This window comes from Loxodonta africana, chromosome 4, assembly GCF_030014295.1.
Source record: "Loxodonta africana isolate mLoxAfr1 chromosome 4, mLoxAfr1.hap2, whole genome shotgun sequence".
Lineage (NCBI taxonomy): Eukaryota > Metazoa > Chordata > Mammalia > Proboscidea > Elephantidae > Loxodonta > Loxodonta africana.
Window position 1 is genome coordinate 88,999,761 of NC_087345.1, and position 22,791 is coordinate 89,022,551.

The 22,791-nt window shown below is 47.6% G+C and overlaps 1 protein-coding gene across 1 annotated transcript; it reads left to right on the forward strand.

Moving 5' to 3' along the window:
- Positions 1-515: 515 nt before the first annotated feature.
- KRT8 (keratin 8) lies at positions 516-9,295 on the forward strand. The gene is made up of 9 exons (XM_064284179.1): positions 516-923; positions 4,406-4,614; positions 5,242-5,302; positions 5,801-5,896; positions 6,508-6,672; positions 6,952-7,077; positions 7,674-7,894; positions 8,050-8,108; positions 8,844-9,295. Exons 1-9 carry the CDS (start codon positions 576-578, stop codon positions 9,041-9,043), a joined length of 1,485 nt encoding a protein of 494 aa, XP_064140249.1. The 5' UTR covers positions 516-575; the 3' UTR covers positions 9,044-9,295.
- The last annotated feature ends 13,496 nt before the right edge of the window (positions 9,296-22,791 follow it).

Genomic DNA, 22,791 nt, shown 5'->3' on the forward strand with positions numbered 1-22,791 from the left:
GAGCCCAGGTGCGCTGTGATCCAGCAGGGAAGAGCCCCATAATCCCTTAAAGGGGGGAGAAGAACACTGAGTGTTCTTGTGGGGTGTCAGTGCTCAAAGGAGACCCCGATACCAGGGGTCCCTTTCCTGCTATGCTTCCCAGTTCTCCAGTTTATTTGTCACAGGAGGGAAGGAGACAAGACCCTAGAGCCAGGGTTCCAGCAGATGGGGGGTCCAGGGCAAGTCTCCTTGGCACAGGGAGCTCCAGCATGGCCGGCCAGGCACATTCCTTCCGGTTTCACATTCAACGATTTGCTCTGTCCTGGGTTTCTAGGGCGGTGCTGGAGTGGGCCCCTGGATGGGAGCAGCTCTCTGCTGCCCCCACCTGAGCCCTGCCTGGAGGTGGCAGGTGTCAGGTTAGGCCCGGCCCCCTCAGGGCCTAGCCACTCAGGTAGGAGGCCGCTCCCCCTGCCCTTGGGCTGGGTTCTCTTTTATAAGGGCCATCGCTGGGAGCTGTCCCCCACCTAGAAGCAGGTTCTTGGCTCATTCTCGAACCTCTGTCTACTTCCGCCGCTGCCTCCTCTCCAGCCTCCACCATGTCTATCAGGGTGACCCAGAAGTCCTACAAGGTGTCCACCTCTGGACCCCGGGCCTTCAGCAGCCGCTCTTACACGAGCGGGCCCGGCGGGCGCATCAGCTCTTCTGCCTTCTCCCGGGTGGGCAGCAGCAGCAGCAGCAGCTTCCGGCCCGGCCTGGGCGCCGGTTTCGGTCCGTTCGGGGGCTTCGGCGTAGGAGGTGCGGGGGGCATCACATCCGTCACCGTAAACCAGAGCCTGCTAAGCCCCCTTAAGCTGGAGGTGGACCCCAACATCCAGGCCGTGCGCACCCAGGAAAAGGAGCAGATCAAGACCCTCAACAACAAGTTTGCCTCCTTCATCGACAAGGTGAGGGTTCCCCCTGCACGGCTGGCTATGCCTGCCACCCTATGAGGGACTGCAACCTCTCTCCTGGCTGCCCTGTTGGTGGGCACATCTCTAGTCCCTCAACTGGCGTCCTGCTGGCCCCGCTCACCCTGGCAACACTGCCTTCTAACCTATGACTCACTTCTCCCATGCACTTTGGGTGGGGCTGGGGCAGGGATAGGGAGAGGGTCCGGATGGCATGTGACTCTGGATCCTGGGGTTTCCTCCCTCAAACTACCCCCAAGTCGAGGTCTGAGCGGTGGATAAAGTTTTCATTCTGGAATGCTCTCAGTTTTTAAACTGCAGGGCGAGAGGAAAGGGCCCTTCCAGGTTCACCCCTCTCCTTTAGCACCGCTCCGCTGGATCCTCAGTGGTGCCCGGTGCTTTTTTTTTTAATAGGGGTTTGATAGGTTTCTAGGAGACGAAAGAGGGTGTCTTGACTCAAATAGGCAAATATTAATTAAGGTTTTTGGCGCCCCAGGCCGAGTGTGGGGGGTCCAAGGATGAGTCATAGCCCGGCCGCTGTCCTGGGAGCCAGCGGGGTGGGGCGGGGCGGGGCGGGGCGGGGCAGAGACCCGCCCCCTACCGTGGGGTGAAGGGCTGAGGTTCGCCGGCTTTGGGACGCTTTCAGTCCACCTGGCGGAGCTCTTAGCGCCTGGGCTGGGTGTGTGTCAAGGGTAGGGTGGCATGCGGGTGGTGGCTGGGGAGACGCCAGGAGCTGGGTTCATTAAAGCCCCTATCGGGGATTCAAAGTCTGCGGGCGTTGGACCCGGGTCGTAGGGCCTGTTAAACCCCTGAGTTTATGGCTTCAGAAACGCGTCCCGCCAACCTCCTTCTTCCCTCTCGGCCCTTGCCCCTTTCACTCTTACCCACCCTGCTCCGCCCCAGCGGCCTGGCTCCACTTTCCCAGAGAAACAGCCAGGCCGGGTTTTGCAGCCTTAGGGGCCCCTGGGCCCCCGGCGGGCGGGAGGATTGGGCCCTTCCCTGCTGACTGGCTTCTGGGAGGCTTTGTGGGAAAGGAAGGAATGAAATCCTGGGGCAGATGAGAGCCCTTTAGGAATTGGAGTCCCCCAGGATACCAACGACTTCCTTGTTCTTTAGAGAATGGTTGCGGGTTCCTTGCCTCTTGCTAAGCACTTTCATTTATTTTATTTTTAATGTGCTTTAATTGAAAGTTTACAAATCAACTTAGTCCCTCATACAAAAATTTATATACACCTTGCTATATATATATAAAAAAAAAACCTGGGGGCGTAGTAGTTAAGTGCTACAGCTGCTAACCAAGACGACGGCAGTTCGAATCTGCCAGGGGCTCCTTGGAAACTCTATGGGGCAGTTCTACTCTGTCCTATAGGATCGCAATGAGTCGGAATGGACTCGACGGCACTAGGTTTGTTTTTTTGTTTTTGTTTCTTGTTATATACTCCTAGTTGCTTTCCCCATAACAAGACAGTGTACACCTCTCCACCTTGTATTCCCCCTGTCCATTCAGCCAGCTTCTGTCCCCCTGTGCCTTCTCACCTTCCCTCCAGATAGGAGCTGCCCACATAGTCTCATGTGTCTACCTGAGTCAAGAAGCTCACTCCTCACCAGTATCATTTTCTGTCTTATAGTCCAGTCCAATCCCTGTCTGAAGAGTTGGCTTTGGGAATGGTTCCTGTCTTGGGCTAACAGAAGGTCTGGGGACCATGACCTCTGGGGTCCTTCTAGGCTCAGTCAGACCATTAAGTCTGGCCTTTTTACAAAAATTTGAAGTCTGCATCCCACTGCTCTACTGTTCCATCAGGAACTCTCTGTTGTGTTCCCTGTCAGGGCAGTCATTGGTTGTAGCCAGGCACCATCTATTTCTCCTGGTCTCAGGCTGATGTAGTCTCTGATTTATGTCGCCTTCTCTGTCTCTTGGGCTCATAATTACCTTGTGTCTTTGGTGTTCTCCATTCTCCTTGCTCCAGGTGGGTTGAGACCAATTGATGCATCTTAGATGGCCGCTTGCTAGCATTTAAGACCCCAGACGCCACTCACCAAAGTGGGATGCAGAACGTTTTCTCTAAGCACTCTTGACTTTACATCTCGAGTGCACTGTACTAGCTCTGGGGTTCTCACAGTCAGTAGTTAAGACCTGGAGTCCAAATTCCAGTTCACACATGGCTCCCCTGTTTCCTACCTGGTTACCTAACTAAGTCTGATTTTTCTCCTCTATAAAATGGGCGTAATAGTCCCTAGATCAATGCGTTTTTGCCTATTCAACAATATAATGCATGTAAAGTGTTTAGTGGTCTTGGCTCATATTAAATAATCCATTAGAGCTAGCTGTTATAATCACTATCATTTTTATTATTGGGGGACACAGAGTGACCTGAAGAAGAGAGAGATTTAGAGAGGGGGGAGGGTTGTGGGATCTAGGCTGTACCCTTAAAACATCCTTCTCCTCCAAGTCCACCCAATTAAAAAAAAATTACAACTTTGGGTTGGTTGAAAACAAAATACAAAACATTCTCCATCTTGGAATTAGTCTATTCTTTCTTTTATAAATGTCCCATCTAACAAGCCCTAATTTCATCCTAAGATCTGGATTGTTTGAGCCCAATGAACCCAGGACCTTTGTGTTTGGGGCAGAAGGGGAGGGCTGTGGATTCAAGGGTAGGGCAGGGGGTAGGAGACCTGTCCCAGGCCTTCTTTGCCTTTTAGACAGTCTCCAGCAGATCCTGAAGAATCTCAGAGACACTGCTGTGGGGAGGAGGGAGGAGCCTTCAGTTTACAGACAGACCTCTCAGGCCTCTTAACTTCTTCCTCAGCTGAGAGTGACTTCTGTACAGAAACGGGGCTCCCAAAAGGGGCTGTTTGAGTTCCTCTAGGCCATTGCAGGGTTGAGGAGGCCAGGCTCACAGAGGGGAGGCAACTCAAGGTCATGTGGCACAGGTTAGTAGCAGTGTTTGGCCAGGACCTAGGCCTCCTGTCCAGTGTTCTTTAGACAAAGTGTTGGATAAAGCTTCCCTATAATCTCCACGAGTCCCTCAGAGTCACTCCAAATAATAATGATAATTTTATTTGATATGGACAACCTAAGTTTTCTTTTTTCAGTCTTATATGAGTGTAAATAAAAGCAACCTTAGAAAACTTAGCTATTTTTTTGGTGTGTAATAGACAATCTAAGTATTAAGACCTGTTTGCTAGGCAAACACAGCTTCAATGTAAGTCCCCTAACTGTCCCCTTCCAACCATGCTTCCCACCCCTTCCAGCATTGGAGGGGCATGGCTCCCTACCCCCTCATTATACTGTCTCCCCCAGGTCATGGGTGATCCTCCCAAAACAGCTAACCAGGTTGCTGGGTTCCAGGGACCTCACTGCTTGGGGAGTGGATTAGAGAAAGAGACAGAATGTACAGTTTCCAAGTGTGTCCCCCACTCCAGTCTCTGAGCCCCGGCCTGATGTGGACCTCCTTGCTCCCTCCTCCCCTATGCAGGTACGGTTCCTGGAGCAGCAGAACAAGATGCTGGAGACCAAGTGGAGCCTTCTGCAGCAGCAGAAGACATCTCGGAGCAACATGGACAGTATGTTCGAGAGCTACATCAACAACCTTAGGCGGCAGCTGGAGACGCTGGGCCAGGAGAAACTGAAGCTGGAGGCAGAGCTGGGCAACATGCAGGGGCTGGTGGAGGACTTCAAGAATAAGTGAGCTACTCCCCCTCCCCGACCTGAGGTCATCCTGCCTTGTCCCTTGGGACCAGAGGCCAAAGTCCCAATGGCCCTCTACTTTTGGGTAATGTAGTCCTATGTAATTAGGGTGACCATATCACTGGGTGTGCTCAGGGCAGTCTACGTTTACACCCATTATCCCAGGGAAATTGTTAATAGCATCCCTTTCAATATCAGAACTGCCTGTATTTAGACAATAAATTATATGGTAATGTTTATATACTAAACCTAAGATGGGAGAGACAATTTTACACTTACATCCCTGACCCCTATTTATTCATGACCCCTGACCTCCAGCAAACCCCAGAAAGTTCTGTCTGAGGTCTATGTCAGTTCCCGCTTCTAACTCTCCCGATATATCCAATACAACGGGATTCATGGACATGGAGAGAGATTTCTTGCTCCAGGCCTACCCACTGGCTGACAATAGTGTGAGGGGCAGGGAGGGGGCAGCTGGCAGGGGCAGAAGAATCAGCTCTCTGATATCCTGTATCCTCTACGAACTGGGTTTTATAGATATTCATGTCCCCTTCCCCTTTCAAGAGACCCAGGGCAACCTCGCCTTTGCCTTCATTCTCTGATTCTAAGTTGTTTCATCACCAGGTACGAGGATGAGATCAATAAGCGAACAGAAATGGAGAATGAATTTGTTCTCATCAAGAAGGTGAGGGAGTACCCATATCCTCAACCAGACATGGAGGCTGGGGCTTAGAGACTCAGACTAAGAAGGCATTCTGGGCTCCGCCCCTAAATGTTTCCAAGCAGTGGAACAAATACATTTATTTCAACATTTGAGTGTCTTCTGGGTACATAGCATAGAAAAGTAGAGAAGGACAGGGAGGTAACTAGGTGCATCTGGACAGAATTCTGGACATTGATATTGGGACATGGTTAATAAAATGGAGCAGTAGAATTAGATGTCTGGCCATAAAAGGCTTTCTGAAGGAGGAAAAGGAGGAGGAGGGTGTGTTTCAGCAAGAAGATGTGAAGGTGTTGGGCTGGGGTTGCTATGGGGCAGAGGACTGGGCCCAAGGTAGGGGTGGGGAAGACAGTTAGCTATAAGGTCCTGAAGTCTAGGCTGTTGGGTGGACAATGGGGAGCCGCTGGGTTGGGACTGAGTGTGGGCACTCAGCTCATGCTCCCTCTCACCCTCATCCCCCAGGATGTGGATGAAGCTTATATGAACAAGGTAGAGCTGGAGTCCCGCCTGGAAGGGCTGACCGACGAGATTAACTTCCTTAGGCAACTGTATGAAGAGGTATGTTTGTTGGGGCTGGGGAGTCAGCCCTTTTACCCTTGGGCACAGCACACCAATAGAAAAGGGCCCACCACAAATAATCACAGCTACCAATACTAGCCCAGCATAGGTATCCTACATGCTCTGTCCCCCTGTATGAGGGATGGGTATTTCTCCATCTCACAGATGAGGAAGCAAGCTCAGAGAAGTGAAACAAACTGTCCAGAGTCATCATGCAGAAAGTGGTGACCCTGCTGCAAACCCAGGCCCACTCTTGTCCCTAGAGCCTTTGTTCCTAATCTTTGGGCCACATTGGATCCCTCTGTGGACTTAGTATTGGTAGCTGAGAGGATGGATGGACTCTTTCCCTTTGGCTCCTCACCCAAAGCCAGGCTTTCTTTTATCCTTGCTTCATTTCATTTTTACCTCCCTCCATGTTCCAGGTCTTTTGACCCATCTTCCTTCTTCAGGAACTTTGCCTTCTCCCCAGCCCTGACTTCCACCTGCTTCTCTCCTTTGCTGCCCTGACTTATCCTTTAGTTGTCCTGTCCTATTCCTTAAGGAAGCCCCTTCTGCAAAAGGGGGTTCCTTGTAGGCAGGGACAGAGTCTCACCACTTCCTCCACATGACAGGAGATCCGTGAGCTGCAGGCCCAGATCTCGGACACGTCTGTGGTGCTGTCCATGGACAACAGCCGCTCCCTGGACATGGATGGCATCATCGCCGAGGTCAAGGCCCAGTATGAGGAGATCGCCAACCGCAGCCGGGCTGAGGCTGAGAGCATGTATCAGATCAAGGTGAAGAGCAGAGTCATTTGTTCCTAGGCTACCCCCTCCCTACTCTGGCCACATCTATGCCCTGGTCACAGGGAGGGAGCAGGATTTCAAACTTTGCTAAACCTGCCGGCTGGATGCTGGATTCCCTGTGCTTGAAGACCTAGAAGGTCTTTAGTGGGGTGTGTATGGGGGGGGGGTGGGCAAGGTGACCTGGCAGAGTGGGTACTTTCCTTTGGGTAGAAGGCATCTTGGGCTTCAGGGGGCCATCCCTCAGGCCTCACTCCTTGTCTCTCACTGCAGTATGAGGAGCTGCAGACACTGGCTGGGAAGCACGGGGATGACCTTCGTCGTACGAAGACTGAGATCTCCGAGATGAACCGGAATATCAGCCGGATTCAGGCTGAGATCGAGGCACTCAAAGGCCAGGTACGGACTAGACTAGCCTGGGTGTGGGAGAGGACCCTGGAACACATGTGGGTGAGAGAAGATAATGTAGGAAGGAGTGAGGGGGCTGGGGGCCAGGGGCAGGAATCCTAGACCAGAGTTTGGAAATTAGAGGTGAGAGCTACAGCACAACTTCTTAGACTGTTCCTGGGAAGGTGACCAGTGCTAAGGCAGTCCCTGGGGCCATGACAAAGGTGGAAGGAGGTTGGGAAGGTAGGTTGAGGTCCAGAATGACTCCCCCAACTCTGCTTTGTTTTATCTGTCTTATATGTCAGGATGAGATTGGGTTCTGATGCTTTAAGAAAGTCTAGGAACTGGAGATCTAGTCCAGTTAAGGTGGGGATGATGCCGTGTAGTGTCACAGGTGAGAGGTTTGTGTGGGGAAGTGCCTGGAAGCCACCCACCATAGTTCTCCATTCTTACTCAGCTTTCTGAGCCTCACTTCCCTTGTTTTCTTTGAGCTGGGTGGGGTTAGTCTGGGTCAGGGAATAATGACCCTAAGGAAGAGGAAATGGGCACAGGGGAGGAGGCACATCAGATATCCTCCTACCTGCTTACCTGTCCCCCTACCCCCACAGAGGGCTTCCCTGGAGGCTGCCATCGCTGACGCTGAGCAGCGTGGAGAGCTGGCCATTAAGGATGCCCAAAACAAGCTGGCTGAGCTGGAGGCTGCCCTGCAGCGAGCCAAGCAGGACATGGCGCGGCAGCTGCGTGAGTACCAGGAGCTGATGAACGTCAAGCTGGCCCTGGACATCGAGATCGCAACTTACCGCAAGCTCCTGGAGGGCGAGGAGAGCCGGTGAGGATGGGGATCTCTGATGCTGGCCCTGGTGCCCATGCCTGGGACCTGGTGTGGGCAGGGGTTGGTGGTCTCCCCTGGGAACTTTGGTCCTGTTGTCCTGGGATAAGAAGGGCTCAGTTTATCCTGACGTCCCATGTGTCTTTTGGGTACAGGCTGGAGTCTGGGATGCAGAACATGAGCATCCACACAAAGACCACCAGTGGCTACTCCGGTGAGCGTCCCGGGCTCTGTGGGATGGAGGCGGGAGGGTAGGGCCTGCATCTGTTCTCCAGCAGGCAGGCGTGTTCTGAGGGCGCTGTGCTCAGTTGCTTGTCCAGTGACCTTGGCAGTTGAGGAGGAAGTCCATGAGAAGGAGCAGGATCCTTGTTCTTGGGAATTCCAGGGTAATGGGGGACATACCCAAGACCCAAATCATATAGTTAACAATAGAAAGCACCCAACTAAATGGTAACTCTGTGCCCTGGTGGCACAGTGGCTTAGAGCTACAGTGTGCTATGGCTGCTATCCGAAAAGGTCAGCAGTTCAAATCCACCAGCTGCTCCTTGGAAACCTTATGGGGCAGTTGTATTCTGTCCTGTAGGGTCACTATGAGTTGGAATCGACTTGACAGTGATGGATTTGGGTTGGGTTTGGTGCCAGGTGCAGTGTAAAGTACTTCACGTGCTTTATTTTATTTAGTATTTATACAGCCCTTGTAAATTTCCCTGTTTTTACAGAAGAGGAAGCTGAGGTCCAATTAAATGACTTGCCCAAGGTCACATAGCTAATACTGAAGCTCTTTCCCACCCTGCTCCTGGTTTCCCTCGACATTCTGGAGCAGTGAACCTAGCAGACCTGGGCTAGATTCCCCATCCTTGGCGGCCGTGTAGGGAGTGAGCAGAGAGGGGCCGTGGGGCCTGGTGCAGGGAGGCCCCCCCCTCATGTGGCTGCCTCTGTCCCTGATCAGGTGTGCTGGGCTCGGCCTATGGGGGCCTTACAAGCCCTGGCCTCAACTACGGCGTGAGCTCCTTCCAGTCTAGCTTCGGCTCTGGCGGAGGCCCTGGCTTCTCCACCCGTACCGGCTCCACCAAGACTGTGGTTGTGAAGAAGATTGAGACCCGTGATGGGAAGCTGGTGTCCGAGTCTTCTGATGTCCTGCCCAAGTGAATGGCCACTGTGGCCCATCCCAGCCTACACCTACCCCTGGCTGCCCTGGAGCTTTCGGGAAGGAGCTGTGCAGGGGTGTGTAGGGAACAGGAGACCTGAGGCTTGGCTAAGCCCTCAGCCCAGCCCTCAGCCCACTCTGCCGGGGGAGTCTACTGCTTGGAGTACCCTCTCTTGCCCATGACCCCAACTAAAACCAATTGTTTTTTTCCAAAATAAAGCCTGAGCCAACCCACCTTGCTGTGAGTGCAGATATTGTCCACGGGTATGGGAGAGGGAGGTGGTCAGGAGGACTTTTCCTGGGACCGCAGAAGCTGGGAAGGGCCAGCAGAGGGCTCTAAGGAGGGAAGCCTGGCCTCCTCCAGGCTCTTCTCAAGAGACTTCTTTGTTGAATCCCGGATGACCCCTTGGCCATTGCTATAAATGTCCATACCTGTCACAGCAGCCTCTCGCCTGTACACAGCACTTTATAGTTTATAACAAGCTCTCAAATACCCCATTTCAATTCATCTACACAATAAACCCTTTGAGGTAGGTAGAGTAGGTTCTAGACAGTATTATCAAAGAGTTTAGTTTATTTTCCTGAGTTTATAGGAGGTCGGCATTAGGACTACTTGCAGGCTTGGAGAGACCAAGTAATTTGCTCAACTAGAAAGTGGCAGAATTGGGATTCGAACCCAGGACTGTCTAATTCCCAAGCCTGTACTTCTCTTCAAGGAGCCCTGGTGGTGCAATGGTTATGCGCTTGGCTGTTAACTGAAAGATCAGCAGTTTGAACCCACCCAGAGGGTCCAGAGGAGAAAGACTTGGCAATCTGCTCCTGTAAAAATTACATCCTAGGAAACCCAATGGGACAGTTCTGCTCTGTCGCGGAAGGTTGTTATGAGTCAGAATCTACTTGACAGCACACAACAACAAACTACGTCTCTTCAGCCACACACGTGGCTTCTTTTTGTGGTCAGAGATGTCTTTTCACCATCTTCATTTTTAGCCAGGGACCAAGGAGTCCTGGTTTTCCCATCATTCAAATGTTCAGAGTCCACTCTCAGCAACTGTGTGTGTCACACCACAAGTTCTAGAAGCCAAGATAGTAGAGGAGCTGACCTTGATGAGTGGGCTTTTCCATGCTCCACTCACAGTCACACCCACCCTACCTGGCTCTTCGGCCCTTTCACTTGCTGAATTTATATCCTGTAGAGGGCTTGTGTGTGTAAAGGCTGTGTATACGTTCTGTATTTGCACGTGTAGGTGTATTATAGTGAGATGGGTGTGTACAGATTTCATGAGGTGTGTGAATAAGGGGTTTGCCTGTCTTTGTTGAAACACAGAAGCTCCAAGCTTTAGGGCAAGAGTGGAGGGTTAGGATACAGCTGGATGGAGCCGGACATCCCCAACACTCCTGCTCCATTGCCTCCAGCACTAAGGTCCACGCAGATACGGTGGTCCCTTAGCCCTGGACTAAGCATGGACAAGCCCCTGGGTGTGACTGAGATGAGGCATTTCAATAAGGAAGAAGAGTCCAGAAACATGAGCAGAGTGTGTGGCGGGTGGAGTCAGCCTGGTATAGGGAGCACAGGTCTAGCCTGGCTGCAGGGCCTCCTCCAGGAGTTCCGATCCTGGGCCCTTAGCTTCCCAGCCCCTGACCTCCCGCTAATACCCGCCCATCTCCCTACCCCTCTTGTTATCCACCTTCATGGAGCTCTCAGACTAAGTCCAGGCTTCTACCTCCCACCCCCTCCCATCTAGTCCCTCGAAAGAGCCAGGGCTCTGGACACTGTTACAATAAAGGACTTCACTCTTCGGTGATAAAACTAACAACAACATTACCTAGAGCTGTGGCTCTCCAACTATTTTGGCAGTGGCTCACAGTAAGAAATTAATTTTTATCGCCACCGTGAACAAGAATTTCATAAAACAAGACCTGCCTTCTGCCGGCTGCTCACGTCTGACTCTCGCCAGGAGCCTGGGGGTGGTGTTAGAGCCCCGGCAGAGGGACCGCTCCCACTGGGGCCCCGAGTCAATATTTTTAATTGTGCCCCACCCAATCCTGCCTGAAGCCAGCTACCTTATCAAGGTCCTGCCCCTGGGCGGTGGGTGTGCTGGCCCACCAGGAGTTTCCACACCCTGGGTGTTTGCTCAGGGAAAGGCAGGCACAGCTCCGGGTAGAATTCCCTTTCCTTCCATTTCCTCCCTCTGTCCCTCAATCTCTTCCTCCCTTCTTTCCTTCCCTCATGACCAAGTAGTCCCCGGGTGTGGGTAGGCTGCTCATCGAAAGGTTGGTGGTTTGAGTCCACCCAGTGGTACCTCAGAAGAAAGGCTTGGTCATCTACTTTTGAAAAATCAGCCACTGAAAACCCTAGGGAGTACAGTTCCACTCTGACGCACGAGGTTGCCATGAGTTGGAATTTACCTGAAGGCAACTGGTTAACTAGTTACCATGTAATCTTAAACAAGATACCCCCCAAAAAACAAAAACAAAAACCACACGCATTGCTGTGGAGTCTATTCTGACTCATAGTGACCCTATAGCACAGAGCAGAACTGCCCCATAGGATTTCCAAGGCTGTAAATCTTTATGGAAGCAGACGGTCGCATCTTTCTCCTGTGGAGCGGTTGGTGGGTTCAAACTGCCGACCTTTCAGTTAGCAGTCGAGTGCTTAACCACTGCACCACCAGGGCTCCTTTAAACAAAGATAAGAGCTGGAAATTTAATTCTCACGTAGATGAGGAAACTCAGGAAGGAGGGAGGCTGACATTTCTTAGGGCAGACCTGGTGATTCATCAGCTCCCAATCCTCCATTAATCCTGTGAGGCGGGTATTAAAATCCTTACTTTATGGATGTACAATTTGCCCAAGGTTACATAGCAAGCCATGAAAGTGGTGCGCTAACTTCTGGACCAGTTCTTTTGACAATACTAGATTTCTGTCAAAGGCGGCCGGGGTGGTGCAAACTATTAAGCTCTTGATTACTGGCCAAAAGCTTGGCGGTCAGAACCTACCCAGAGATGTCTCGGAAGACAGGCCTTGTGATCTGCTTCTGAAAGCTCACAGCCTGCAAAACCCAATGGAACCATTCTACTCTGGACACAGGGGCTCGCCATGAATCGGAATCGACTTGACTCGACGGCAACTAACAACAATAGCTTTCCTATCAAACATAGCTAAAATTTTTAAACTTTTTTTTTTTGTTTTTAAAGAGGTAATAAATGCACATGTATACAATTAAAAAATACAAAAGGGCTTCCTTCCTCCCCAGTCACCCAGTTTCTCTCCCAGAGGGCAACTAATATCACATTTTCTCGTGATTCCTTCCAGATAGAGTTCATGTATATATATAGTTAACCCGTTGAAACCTGTTGCCATGGAGTCGATTCCGATTCATACCAACCCTATAGGACAGAGTAGATCTGTTCCATATGGTTTCAAGGAGTGCCTGGTGGATTTGAACTGCCGACCCGTCTTAGGCATCTAGTACTGCTGTAACAGAAATACCACAAGTGGATGGCTTTAACAAAGAGAAATTTATTCTCTCACAGTCTAGTAGGTTTACAAGTCCAAATTCAGGGTGTCAGCTCCAGGGGAAGGCTTTCTCTTTTTGTCGGGTCTAGAGGAAGGTCCTCGTCCTTAATCTCCCCCTGGTTGAAGAGCTTCTCAGGCAGAGGGACTCTGGGTCCAAAGGAGGCACTCTGCTCCTGATGCTGCTTTATTGGTGGTATGAGGCCCCCTGTCTCTCTGCTTGCTTCTCTTTTATATTTCAAGAGATTGCCTCAAGACACAATCCAATCCTATAGGTTGAGTCCTGCCTCACCAACACAACTGCCGCCCATCCTTCCTCATTAACATCGTAGAGGCAGGATTAACAACATATGGGAAAGTCACACAATACCAGGAATCATGGCCCAGCCCAAGTGATACACACATTTTTTGGGGGACATAATCCAATCCATGACATGACCTTTTGGTTAGCAGCCGTAGCTCTCAGCCACTATGCCACCAGGGTTTTCATACACAGTTTAAAAAAACCGCCAAAACCAAACCTGTTGCCGGAGAGTCGGTTCCAACTCTTAGCAACCTTATAGTGGCGTAGTGGTTAAAAGCTACGGCTGCTAACCAAAAGGTCGTCAGTTCAAATCCACCGGGCTCTCCTTGAAAACCCTTGGGGCAGTTCTACTCTGTCCTATAGAGTCGCTGTGAGTCATATATAGTGAGGCACATGCATATATACATTTATACTTATTTCTCACAAAGGGTAGTGTATGATGTGTTGTTAAATACTTTGATTTGGCATTCACCTTTTTTTTTTTTGACCCCTGTTCCTTCCATATCAGTATGTAATTGTTCTTTTCCAGAGCTGTATAATATTCCACTTAAGGATATGCCATAATTTATTTAACCGGTCCTCCATTGGTGAGCCTTTTTCATCTTTTGCAATGACAATAACGTCGCAATTAATAATAACCTTGCATACATGTCATATCATACATGGTGAGGATATCCAAATAATCCTTCAAAGTGTATGTACGTTAAAATTTTGGGTAGATAGTTGAAAAACAAAAAAGCTTGAATTCTTATAGGACTGAGTTTTAGGTTCCAAAAAAATCCACACATGTAGAAGGCCCGTTTTTTACCATTCCAGGTGGTCATTATTTCCTGTGTCCCTCATGACCAGGAATAAAATGAGGAATCCTCTATGCATTTGTGGACCTTTCCTCACACATTGTGATTCTAAGCCATTGCTGTGCCTGCCCAAGGTCATTTGAGCTAAGATGGTCCATGAGGTTCCCTGTATCAGGGGGATTCTCAAAGTGTGCTAAGGGTGAGGGCTAGATAGAACACGGTGTAGGAGGGTAGGAATGGAGGAGGTCAATTTAGGAGCAGTACCCTGTGAGCAAGGGGAAGGAGAGAAGGAGACCAGAGTGGTTGTGTGGCCCCTCTGGCTACCATATTGTGGTGGGTGTCAATTGCTTTGTCTAACTGGCATCCCATTTCCCTTCTTCTGGTATCAGAACACACGCCCTATGCCCTGCCTTCCCATCATGTCCCCTTTCCTTTCAGGCACATTTCTTCCCCAGCTATAGCCCTTGATTCTGGTGGGCCTGCCAGTCACTTCTCAGCGTCCACAAAGGTGGGCATGACCCAGCCTTGGCCAATCACAGGACCCTTTTTGTTCTTTTTCTTTCTGAGGTACAACATACTAATACATGAAAGTGCAAAAGTACTCTTATGCTAAATGCATACCTCGATGAATTTTTACCTATGTTCACATCTGTGATATAGAACATTTGCTGCATCACAGACGCATCCCTTGGGCCCTCGGCCAGAGTAAACTTTGAAAATACAAATCAGATTTAGTTTCTTCCCTACTTAAAGCCCTTTCATGTGGACATGCAGAATGAAGCCCCAAGTCCTGCTCTGGCCTTACCCACCTTTCAGGCCTCATCCTGGTCACTCTGCCCTGTGCTCTCTCTGACCCAGCAGTGCTGCTTTTTTTGATGGCCCATACCATGTTTCCTCCCACTCAGAGCCATTGCACATGCTGTTCCCTCTGCTTGGAACACACTGCTTTTCCTATGAGCACCTGGGAGCTTTCTAGTCATCCATCAGAGTTCAGCTCAAACACAGCTTCTCCAGGAACATCTTCTAGACATCACAGGCTGGATGGGGTAATTCCATAATAAATTCTCAAAGCACCGTGTATTTTCTCCTCATAGATTATAGTTATTCATTCATCTGCAGTGGTATTTTATTAAGTCAGTCTTCCTAGCTAGACTGTAACCTTCACAGAGGCAGGCACTGCATCATATCCTCCTGGCTCTCCATTGACTCTCCAGGGCCTAGCAGAGTGCCAGGCACATGGTAGGGGGTCAATACAAAATTATGAAATGAAAGAATGAATGAGCCATTTCCATATTGATGACCATCTATTTTGTTCTTTTTCTGCCATTTAAACCTTTTAAATTCCTTCCATTTGGGGAGATAGATCAACTAGATCAGATCTTTCCCAGAAAGACCTGTACTGATCTTTAAAAGGGTCTCTTTGCGAAGTGGCCTTAGTGAGATTCAGGACTACACCAGTCCTGTAGTGACAGGCTGGCTCTGTTTAAGTGCCTGGGAAGGGATTAGAGCAAAGCTTGGCCTGTAATGCCTGGCAATGTGTACCTGGTGCTTGGGAGTGAGGAGGAGATTGGAGTAGGGGAATACAAAAGACATATAAGACTTTAAACTACTTCCAGCTTTCCTGGAAAAACAATATATATCCCAGAAACTTTAACTTAATTTGTTCAGTCGTTGAGTAAACATTCACTGGGCATCTGGGTGAACCAGACACTGCATTAGGCACAGTGTTGAAGAAGGACTGGATGTTCGACACACAGCAAGTGAGGAGTCAGTGTGCATGGTGTTTTAGTGTGACATTGACTGCTAGTGTTCCCCCAATATCAATTCTGTCCCTTTTCCTCAGTAATTAGAACCCCCATGTGTTAGCTGGACGCATGGCTACTCGGAATAAAGACTATATTTTCTATCCCTTTTTGCAGATGACATGATCTTATGTATAGAAAACCTCAATCCACAAGAAAGCTACTACAGCTAATAAATGAATTCAGCAAAGCGGCAGGGTACAAGGTCAACACACAAAAGTCTGTTGGGTTTCTATACATCAGCAGTGAGCATTCTGAAAAGGAAATTAAGGAAACAATTGCATATGAATTGCATCTAAAAGAACAAAATACCTAGGAATCGATTTAACCAGGGAAATGAAAGACCTGTATACTGAACGATAAAGTACTACTGAAAGAAATTAAAGAAGACCTAAATAAATGGAAGGACATACCATGTTCATGGATTGTTGTTTTTATGTGCCGTCTCATCAGTTCTGACTCATAGCAAATCAATGTTTAATAGAACAAAACGTTACCTGGTCCTGTGTTATCCTCACAATATGTTTGAGCCCATTGTTGCAGTCACTGTGTCAGTCCATCTTATTAAGGATCTTCCTCTTTTTGCTCACCTTCTACTTTACCAAGCATAATGTCCTTCTCTAAGGATTGATAACATCTTCTAATAACATGTCCAAAGTAAATGAGGCTAAGTCTTGCCATCCTTGCTTCTAAGGAGCATTCTGGTTGTACTTCTTCCAAGACAGATTTGTTTGTTCTTCTGGCAGTCCATGGTATATTCAATATTCTTTGCCAATACCATAATTCAAATGTGTCAGTTCTTCTTCAGTCTTCCTTTTTCCTTGCCCAGCTTTAGCATGCACATGAGGAGATTGAAAATATCATGGCTTGGGTCAGGTACACCTTAGTCACCAAAGTGACACCTTTTCTTTTTACACTTTTTGCAGCAGGTTTGTCCAATGCAATATGTTATTTGATTTCTTGACTGCTGTTTCCATGGGCATTGAGAGTGGATTCAAGTAAAATGAAATCCTTTACAACTTCAATTTTTCCCCCATTTATCATGATGTTGCTTATTGCTCCAGTTGTGGGGATTTTTCCTTTCTTTATGTTTTGATTTAATCCATACTGAAGGCTGTAGTCTACATACTGGAGATCAAAGACTACAACCTTCAGTGTTCATGGATTAGAAGACTTAATACTGTTAAGATGTAAATACCACCCAAAGCAATCTATAGATTCTATGCAATCCCCAGCTTTTGCAGAAATGGAATAGCCCATCTTCATATTTATATGAAACTGTAAGGGGCCCTGAATAACCAAAGCAATCTTGAAAAAGAAGAATAAAATAGGAGGACTCACTTTCTGATTTCAAAACGTACTATAGAGCTAAAGTAATCAAAACAGTATGGTATTGGAATAATGATAGACATATAGACCAATGGAATAGAATTGAGAGTCAGAAATAAACCCATACATCTATGGTCGGCTGATTTTTGACAAGGGTGTTAAGTCCATTCAATGCGTCAAAAATAGTCTTTAATAAGTGGTGCTGGGACAACTGGATCTCCACATGTGAAAGAATGACGCTGGACCCATATTTCACATCATACTCAAAAATTAACTCAAAATAGAACAAGGACCTAAATGTAAGAACTAAAACCATAAAACTCTTGGAAGAAAACATAGTGGTAAAATTTAGGGATCTAGTTTTTGATGATGGATTCTCAGATATGACACCAAAAGCAGGAGCAACAAAAAGATAAAACAGATAAATTGGACTTCATCAAAATTAAGAACTTTTGTGCCTCCAAGAATTTAATCAACAAAGTGAAGAGACAACCCACAGATAGGGAGAAAATTTTCAGAAACCACATATTAGATAAAGGTTTAATATCCAGACTATATAAAGAACTCCTACAACTTAGCAACAAAAAGACGAACAATCCAATAAAAAAAGTGCAAAGAACTTTATATTCTATATATTCATTCTATAAATGAGGGTTTACAGAACAAACTGGTTTCTCATCAAACAGTTAGCGCACACTCTCTTCCATGACATTGGTTAACAACCCCATGACATGTAAGCACTCTCCTTTCTCAACGCTCGGTTCCCTATTAGCAGCTTTCCTGTTCACTTCTGCCTTTCAGTCCCTGCCCCAGGGCTGGTACACCCCTTTAGTCTTCTATTGTTCCATGGGCCTGTTTAGTCTTTGGCTGAAGGTGAATCTCAGGAGTGACTTTATTACTGAGCTGAAAGGGTGTCCGGGGACCATACTCTCAGGGTTTCTCCAGTCTCTGTCAGGCCAGCAAGTCTGATCTTTCTTTTTGAGTTAGAATTTTGTTCTACATTTCCCCCCACAGCTCTGTCCGGGACCCTCTATTGTGATCCCTGTCAGAGCAGTTAGTGGTGGTAGCCGGGCACCATCTATTGTCCTGGACTCAGTCCGGTGGAGGTCATGGTAGATGTGGTCCATTAGTCCTTTGAACTAATCTTTCCCCTGTGTCTTTAGTTTTCTTCATTCTTCCTTGCTCCCGAAGGGCTGAGACCAGTGGAATATCCTAGATGGGTGCTCACAGACTTTTAAGACCCCAGGCGCTACTCATCAACGTAGAATGTAGAACATATTCTTTATAAACTATGTTATGCCAGTTGAGCTAGATATTACCTGAGATCAAGCTCCCACAGCCCTCACCCCAACAACTCAGTCCCTCAGGGAGCTTGGATGTGAAATGGAGCTACCATGACTTTGCCTTGCACAGTTTGTTCTGACTTCCCCAGTATTGTGTACTGTCTTACCCTTCGCCAAAGTTTCTACTTACCTATTGTCTGTTAAGTATTTTTCCACCCCCACCATGGCCCTCCCTTGTAACCATCAAAGATTGTTTCTTTTTGTATGTAAACCTTTTCATGAGTATTTACAGTAGTGGTCTCATACAATACTTGTCCTTTTGTGATTGACTTATTTCACTCAGCATAATGCCCTCCAGATTCATCCAAGTTATGAGATTCATCATTGATCTTTATCGTTGCACAATACTCCATTGTGTGTATATACCACAGCTTTTTTATCCATTCATCTGTTGATGGACATCTAGGTTGTTCCCATTTTTTGCTATTGTGAACAATGCTACAATGAATATGGGTGTGCATGTCTGTCCGTGTGACGGCTCTTATTTCTCTAGGGTATATTCCTAGGAGTGGGATTTCTGGATTATATGATATTTCTATCTCTAGCTTTCCAAGGAAGCACCATATCGTTTACCAAAACGGTTGTATCATTTGACTTTCCCACCAGCAGTGCATAAGAGTTCCAGTCTCTCTGCAACCTCTCCAACATCTGTTATTTCCGGTTTTATTGATTCGTGCCAGTAATACCAGGATGAGATGGTATCTCATTGTGGTTCAGATCTGGATTTCTGTAATGGCTAGAGATCGTATGCATTTCGTCCTGTGCCTGTTGGCTGCTGGAATGTCTTCTTTGGTGAAGTGTCTGTTCATTTCCTAACAGCAAAGAAATTTAACAGACATTCTACCAAAGAAGATATACAAATGGCTAACCAACACATGAAAAGATCTCATCATTAGTCATTAACCTTATGGAAGTGCAAATCAAAACACAGGACACCGCTTCATTACCACTAGGATGGCTGTGATTAAAAGAAAAAGGAAAACAACAGGCGTTGGGTGAGATGTGGAGAAATTCCCTGGTGGGAATGTAAAATAGTGCAGCCCTTACGGAAAACAATTTGGCAGCTCCTCAAAAAGTTAACATAGAACTACCATGTTGTTGCTGTTGTTATATACCATCGAGTCGATTCTGACTCAAGTGGCTCTATATGATAGGGTAGAACAGCCCCATAGGATTTCCTGGGCTGTACTCTTTACGGGAACAAATCACCAGGTCTTTTCTCCTATGGAGCCTCTGGTGGGTTCAAACTGCTTACCTTTAGGGCGGCAGCTGAGCGATTAGGTATTATGCCACCAGGGCTCCTTAGAATTACCATATGACTCACAATTCCAAAGAATTGAAAGCAGGAATGCAAACAGACAATGGTACACAAATGTTCATTGCAACGCTATTCACGATAGCTAAAAGGTGGAAACAGTCTAAATGTGAATAGATGAATGGATAAACAAAATGTGGTATATACCTATAATGAAATACTATTCAACCACAAAGAGAAATGAAGTCCTGATACATGCTACAACATGGAAGAACCTTGAAAACACCAAAGTGAGTGAATAAATCCGTAACAAAAGGACAAATATTGTATGATCCCACTTACTTGATATATGTAGAATTTGGCAACTGTATAGAGATGGAAGTTTCTTAGTGGTGACCACGGGTGGGAGGGAGGGGAAGGGGGAGTCATTGCTTAGGGAGCCCCGAGTTTCCGTGAAGCGTGACGGAGATAGATGGTGGTGGATGCACACAACAGTGAACGGGACTAACGTTACTGAGTTGTGCACATGAAAGGTGTTGAAATAGCAAATGCTTTACTATGTATGTTTTTACCACAATTAAAAAAAAAAGAAAAAGGACTACATTCTCCTGCCTTCTTTGGAGGTAGCTGCAGCCATGTGACAAAGGGATGTAAATGGAAGTGGGAAGTGAAAATCCTGAGAAGTGTCATTAAGGGGAGAGAGCATTAGTGCTTCTTTCACCCTTACTTTCTCCCGGCAGGAATGCACATGTAATGGTTGGAGTGCAGCAGCCACATTGGGCCATGAGGTGACCTGGGGAATGAAAGCCACCCTTGACAGAGCAAAGGCTACATGGACCTGGGTCCCTGCCTCCATGGGCTGATTATTTCCATATGTCTGGAAATTGAGAGAGAAATAAATTTCTCTCTGAATCAGGTCACCGTTATTTATTTATTTCCTGTTACTCTCAGCTGAAGCTAATCCTACTACAGCGAGCATATCAGCCTGTCTTAGAGATATGGCTGCCGGAGGACCCTGGAGGATGAACAATGTGATGGTTAAGGTTGTGTGTCAACTTGGCTGGGCCATGACTCTCAGTGGTTTGGCAGTTGTATGATGTGAAAACTTCCATGATGAAATTTGATATTATGTGATCACCATGATGAGATCTGCTGGGAGTAGCCAATGAGTTGAAATGGAGTTTCCTTGGGCATATGGCCTGCACTGAATACAACTGGATAATCTGGCAAGGCTTGCGTGCTTTTTGCTCGTGCTAGATCCTGCAGCTGGCTCCTGTTCGTCTGCCCTCCAGCTCTTAGGGCTTGAGCTAGCAGCTTACTGCAGCCTTGTCTGATGATCTTGGCTTTGCCAGCCCCTGTGCCTAAGTGAATCAGGAGAAGACTCTGTCCTGACCCATGGACTTTGGACATTACAGCTTATACAACTGTGTGAGCCATTTCCTTCATATAAACCTCTCTCTCTATGTGTATATTAATACATGTTACTGGTTTAGCTTCTCTAGAGAACCCAGCCTAAGACAAACAGGGAGAATAAACTGTAAGTAAATAATATGAAAATTAACTTCTAATCCCAGTCCCACCCTTGACTTGCTCTGTGATGTTTGGAAAATCCTTCCTCTCTCTGAACAAAGAGAGGTTGGACTCCATGGTTAAGATATCTTCTAGCCCAGACACTTTAGTCCCTGGACATTTTGGAGAGTCATGGTGGCAGGACCTGGGAAGCTGAGCTGAGAGATTTGTACTTGATCTTGGAAGTAGTTGGAGATTTTTTGGGGGTGGGGAGGGGGCAAGGAAGTGACTTGTGGAGGCAGTGCTTTAGGAAGACCAATCTGACGTCTTTTGACACGGACACACAGGGATGGAGTAACCAGTACACAAGGTACACGGGGCTTACATTAAAAAACGTACGCACGAGCTTACTTGTGCTTACTTACTATGACGTGGTGAAACCCATTTGAAATTGTGCACTACAGATTAGTAAGAAAGCACAAGTACATGTGTGCATACCTTGCTTATTGGGTTGTCTATTCCTGGGACTCATTCCTGAAGGCAGCAAAGTGGGAAGAGCAAAATGGGGACAATCGAACCAGCCTTACAGGGTGGTTGTGAGGAGTAAAGGCGATAATGTGTGTGAAGGTGTTCTGTGAACTATAAATCATGATGGGTGTTCTTTCCCTCAGGAGTCTTTTTCAGGGGAGATTCTCTCTCCATTTCCCCTTTGGTGTCTCTCCAACACTCCGCTGCCCTACACTGACTTCCCAAGAGACCCAGGGAGCCTCAGAAAGCAGAATGAAGTTGGGAAGAAAGTAGAGGGGGCCTGAGGAGACACCTGCAGGCTCTCTGTTCTCCAGCCTGTCTCTTCCCTCGGTCGCTTCCTTCCTCATGCCTGTGTTGGGCTTCACAGTTTTCAAAGCACTTGTGAAGGCTTTGCCTCACTTGATCTTCACATCTCCGTGAAGCAGATTCAGTGCTCATTTTATAGCTGAGGGACAAGGCCTGAGGTCTCGGGAGGGAAGTCACCTGCTCAGGATCACCTAGTTATTTGGTGGCAGAGCTTGGATCAGAACCAAAGACTCTAAACCTGGAGTTTTTTCCAGATGACTTTACCTGCCCAGACCCTTTTAACCGAGGGGGACTTGGAAGATTAGAAGACCAAGGAGTGGACCAAGCAGGTGGGCACCAGTGGAAGGGTGGGGAGGGAGGGACGGCACAGTTCGAATTACCTTTTTGCCCATGGGCCTCTTTACACAGGTTTTAGGCGCCCCCTGGAGGGCATTATGGGGAGTGCCCAGCCAATTGTGCGTTTCCCAGCCTAGGCTGTTCGCAGCCTCAGGACTTTGGTCTGTCTCTACTTTTTTCTTCCAGCTTCTGGTCTATCTCTGGAGGTTTATTAGAAAAGTGAGAATGCAGATTTGAAAAGCACCTTGGAGTTTTTTTTTTTTTTTGGTCTAGGGGGATTGCAAATTCAAACGCCAAGAAGCGCCAGGGAGCTAAGATAAAAGAGTGAAGTGGATCTAGGGTAAGAAAATGTGGACATAGACACACTTCATTTGCATATTAAAAACGATGGAATACTCTTCTTGTTTACAAAGAATTAGGCTTCCCTCTAATTTTTTGAAACGTGGGGCTTTCATTCTTCCACTATAGATTGAAGTGTGGGCATACGAATGGTTTAATTTTCTTTTTACATCTGTCATAAGGTGGTCCAAGCATGATGCTCATTGGCACTTGCCACTCATTGCTGGGACACTAAAAGGGAATGGTGAGGATTATGGCATTGCTTACATTTTATACAGGACAGTCAATGCCACTCTTAGCCCTACGTAAGAGGACTCTGCCCTGTGACCCTTGCTTCAGCAGACCCTACTCTGTTACCTGTCTGGTCATGCCCCTCAACCCCAGAT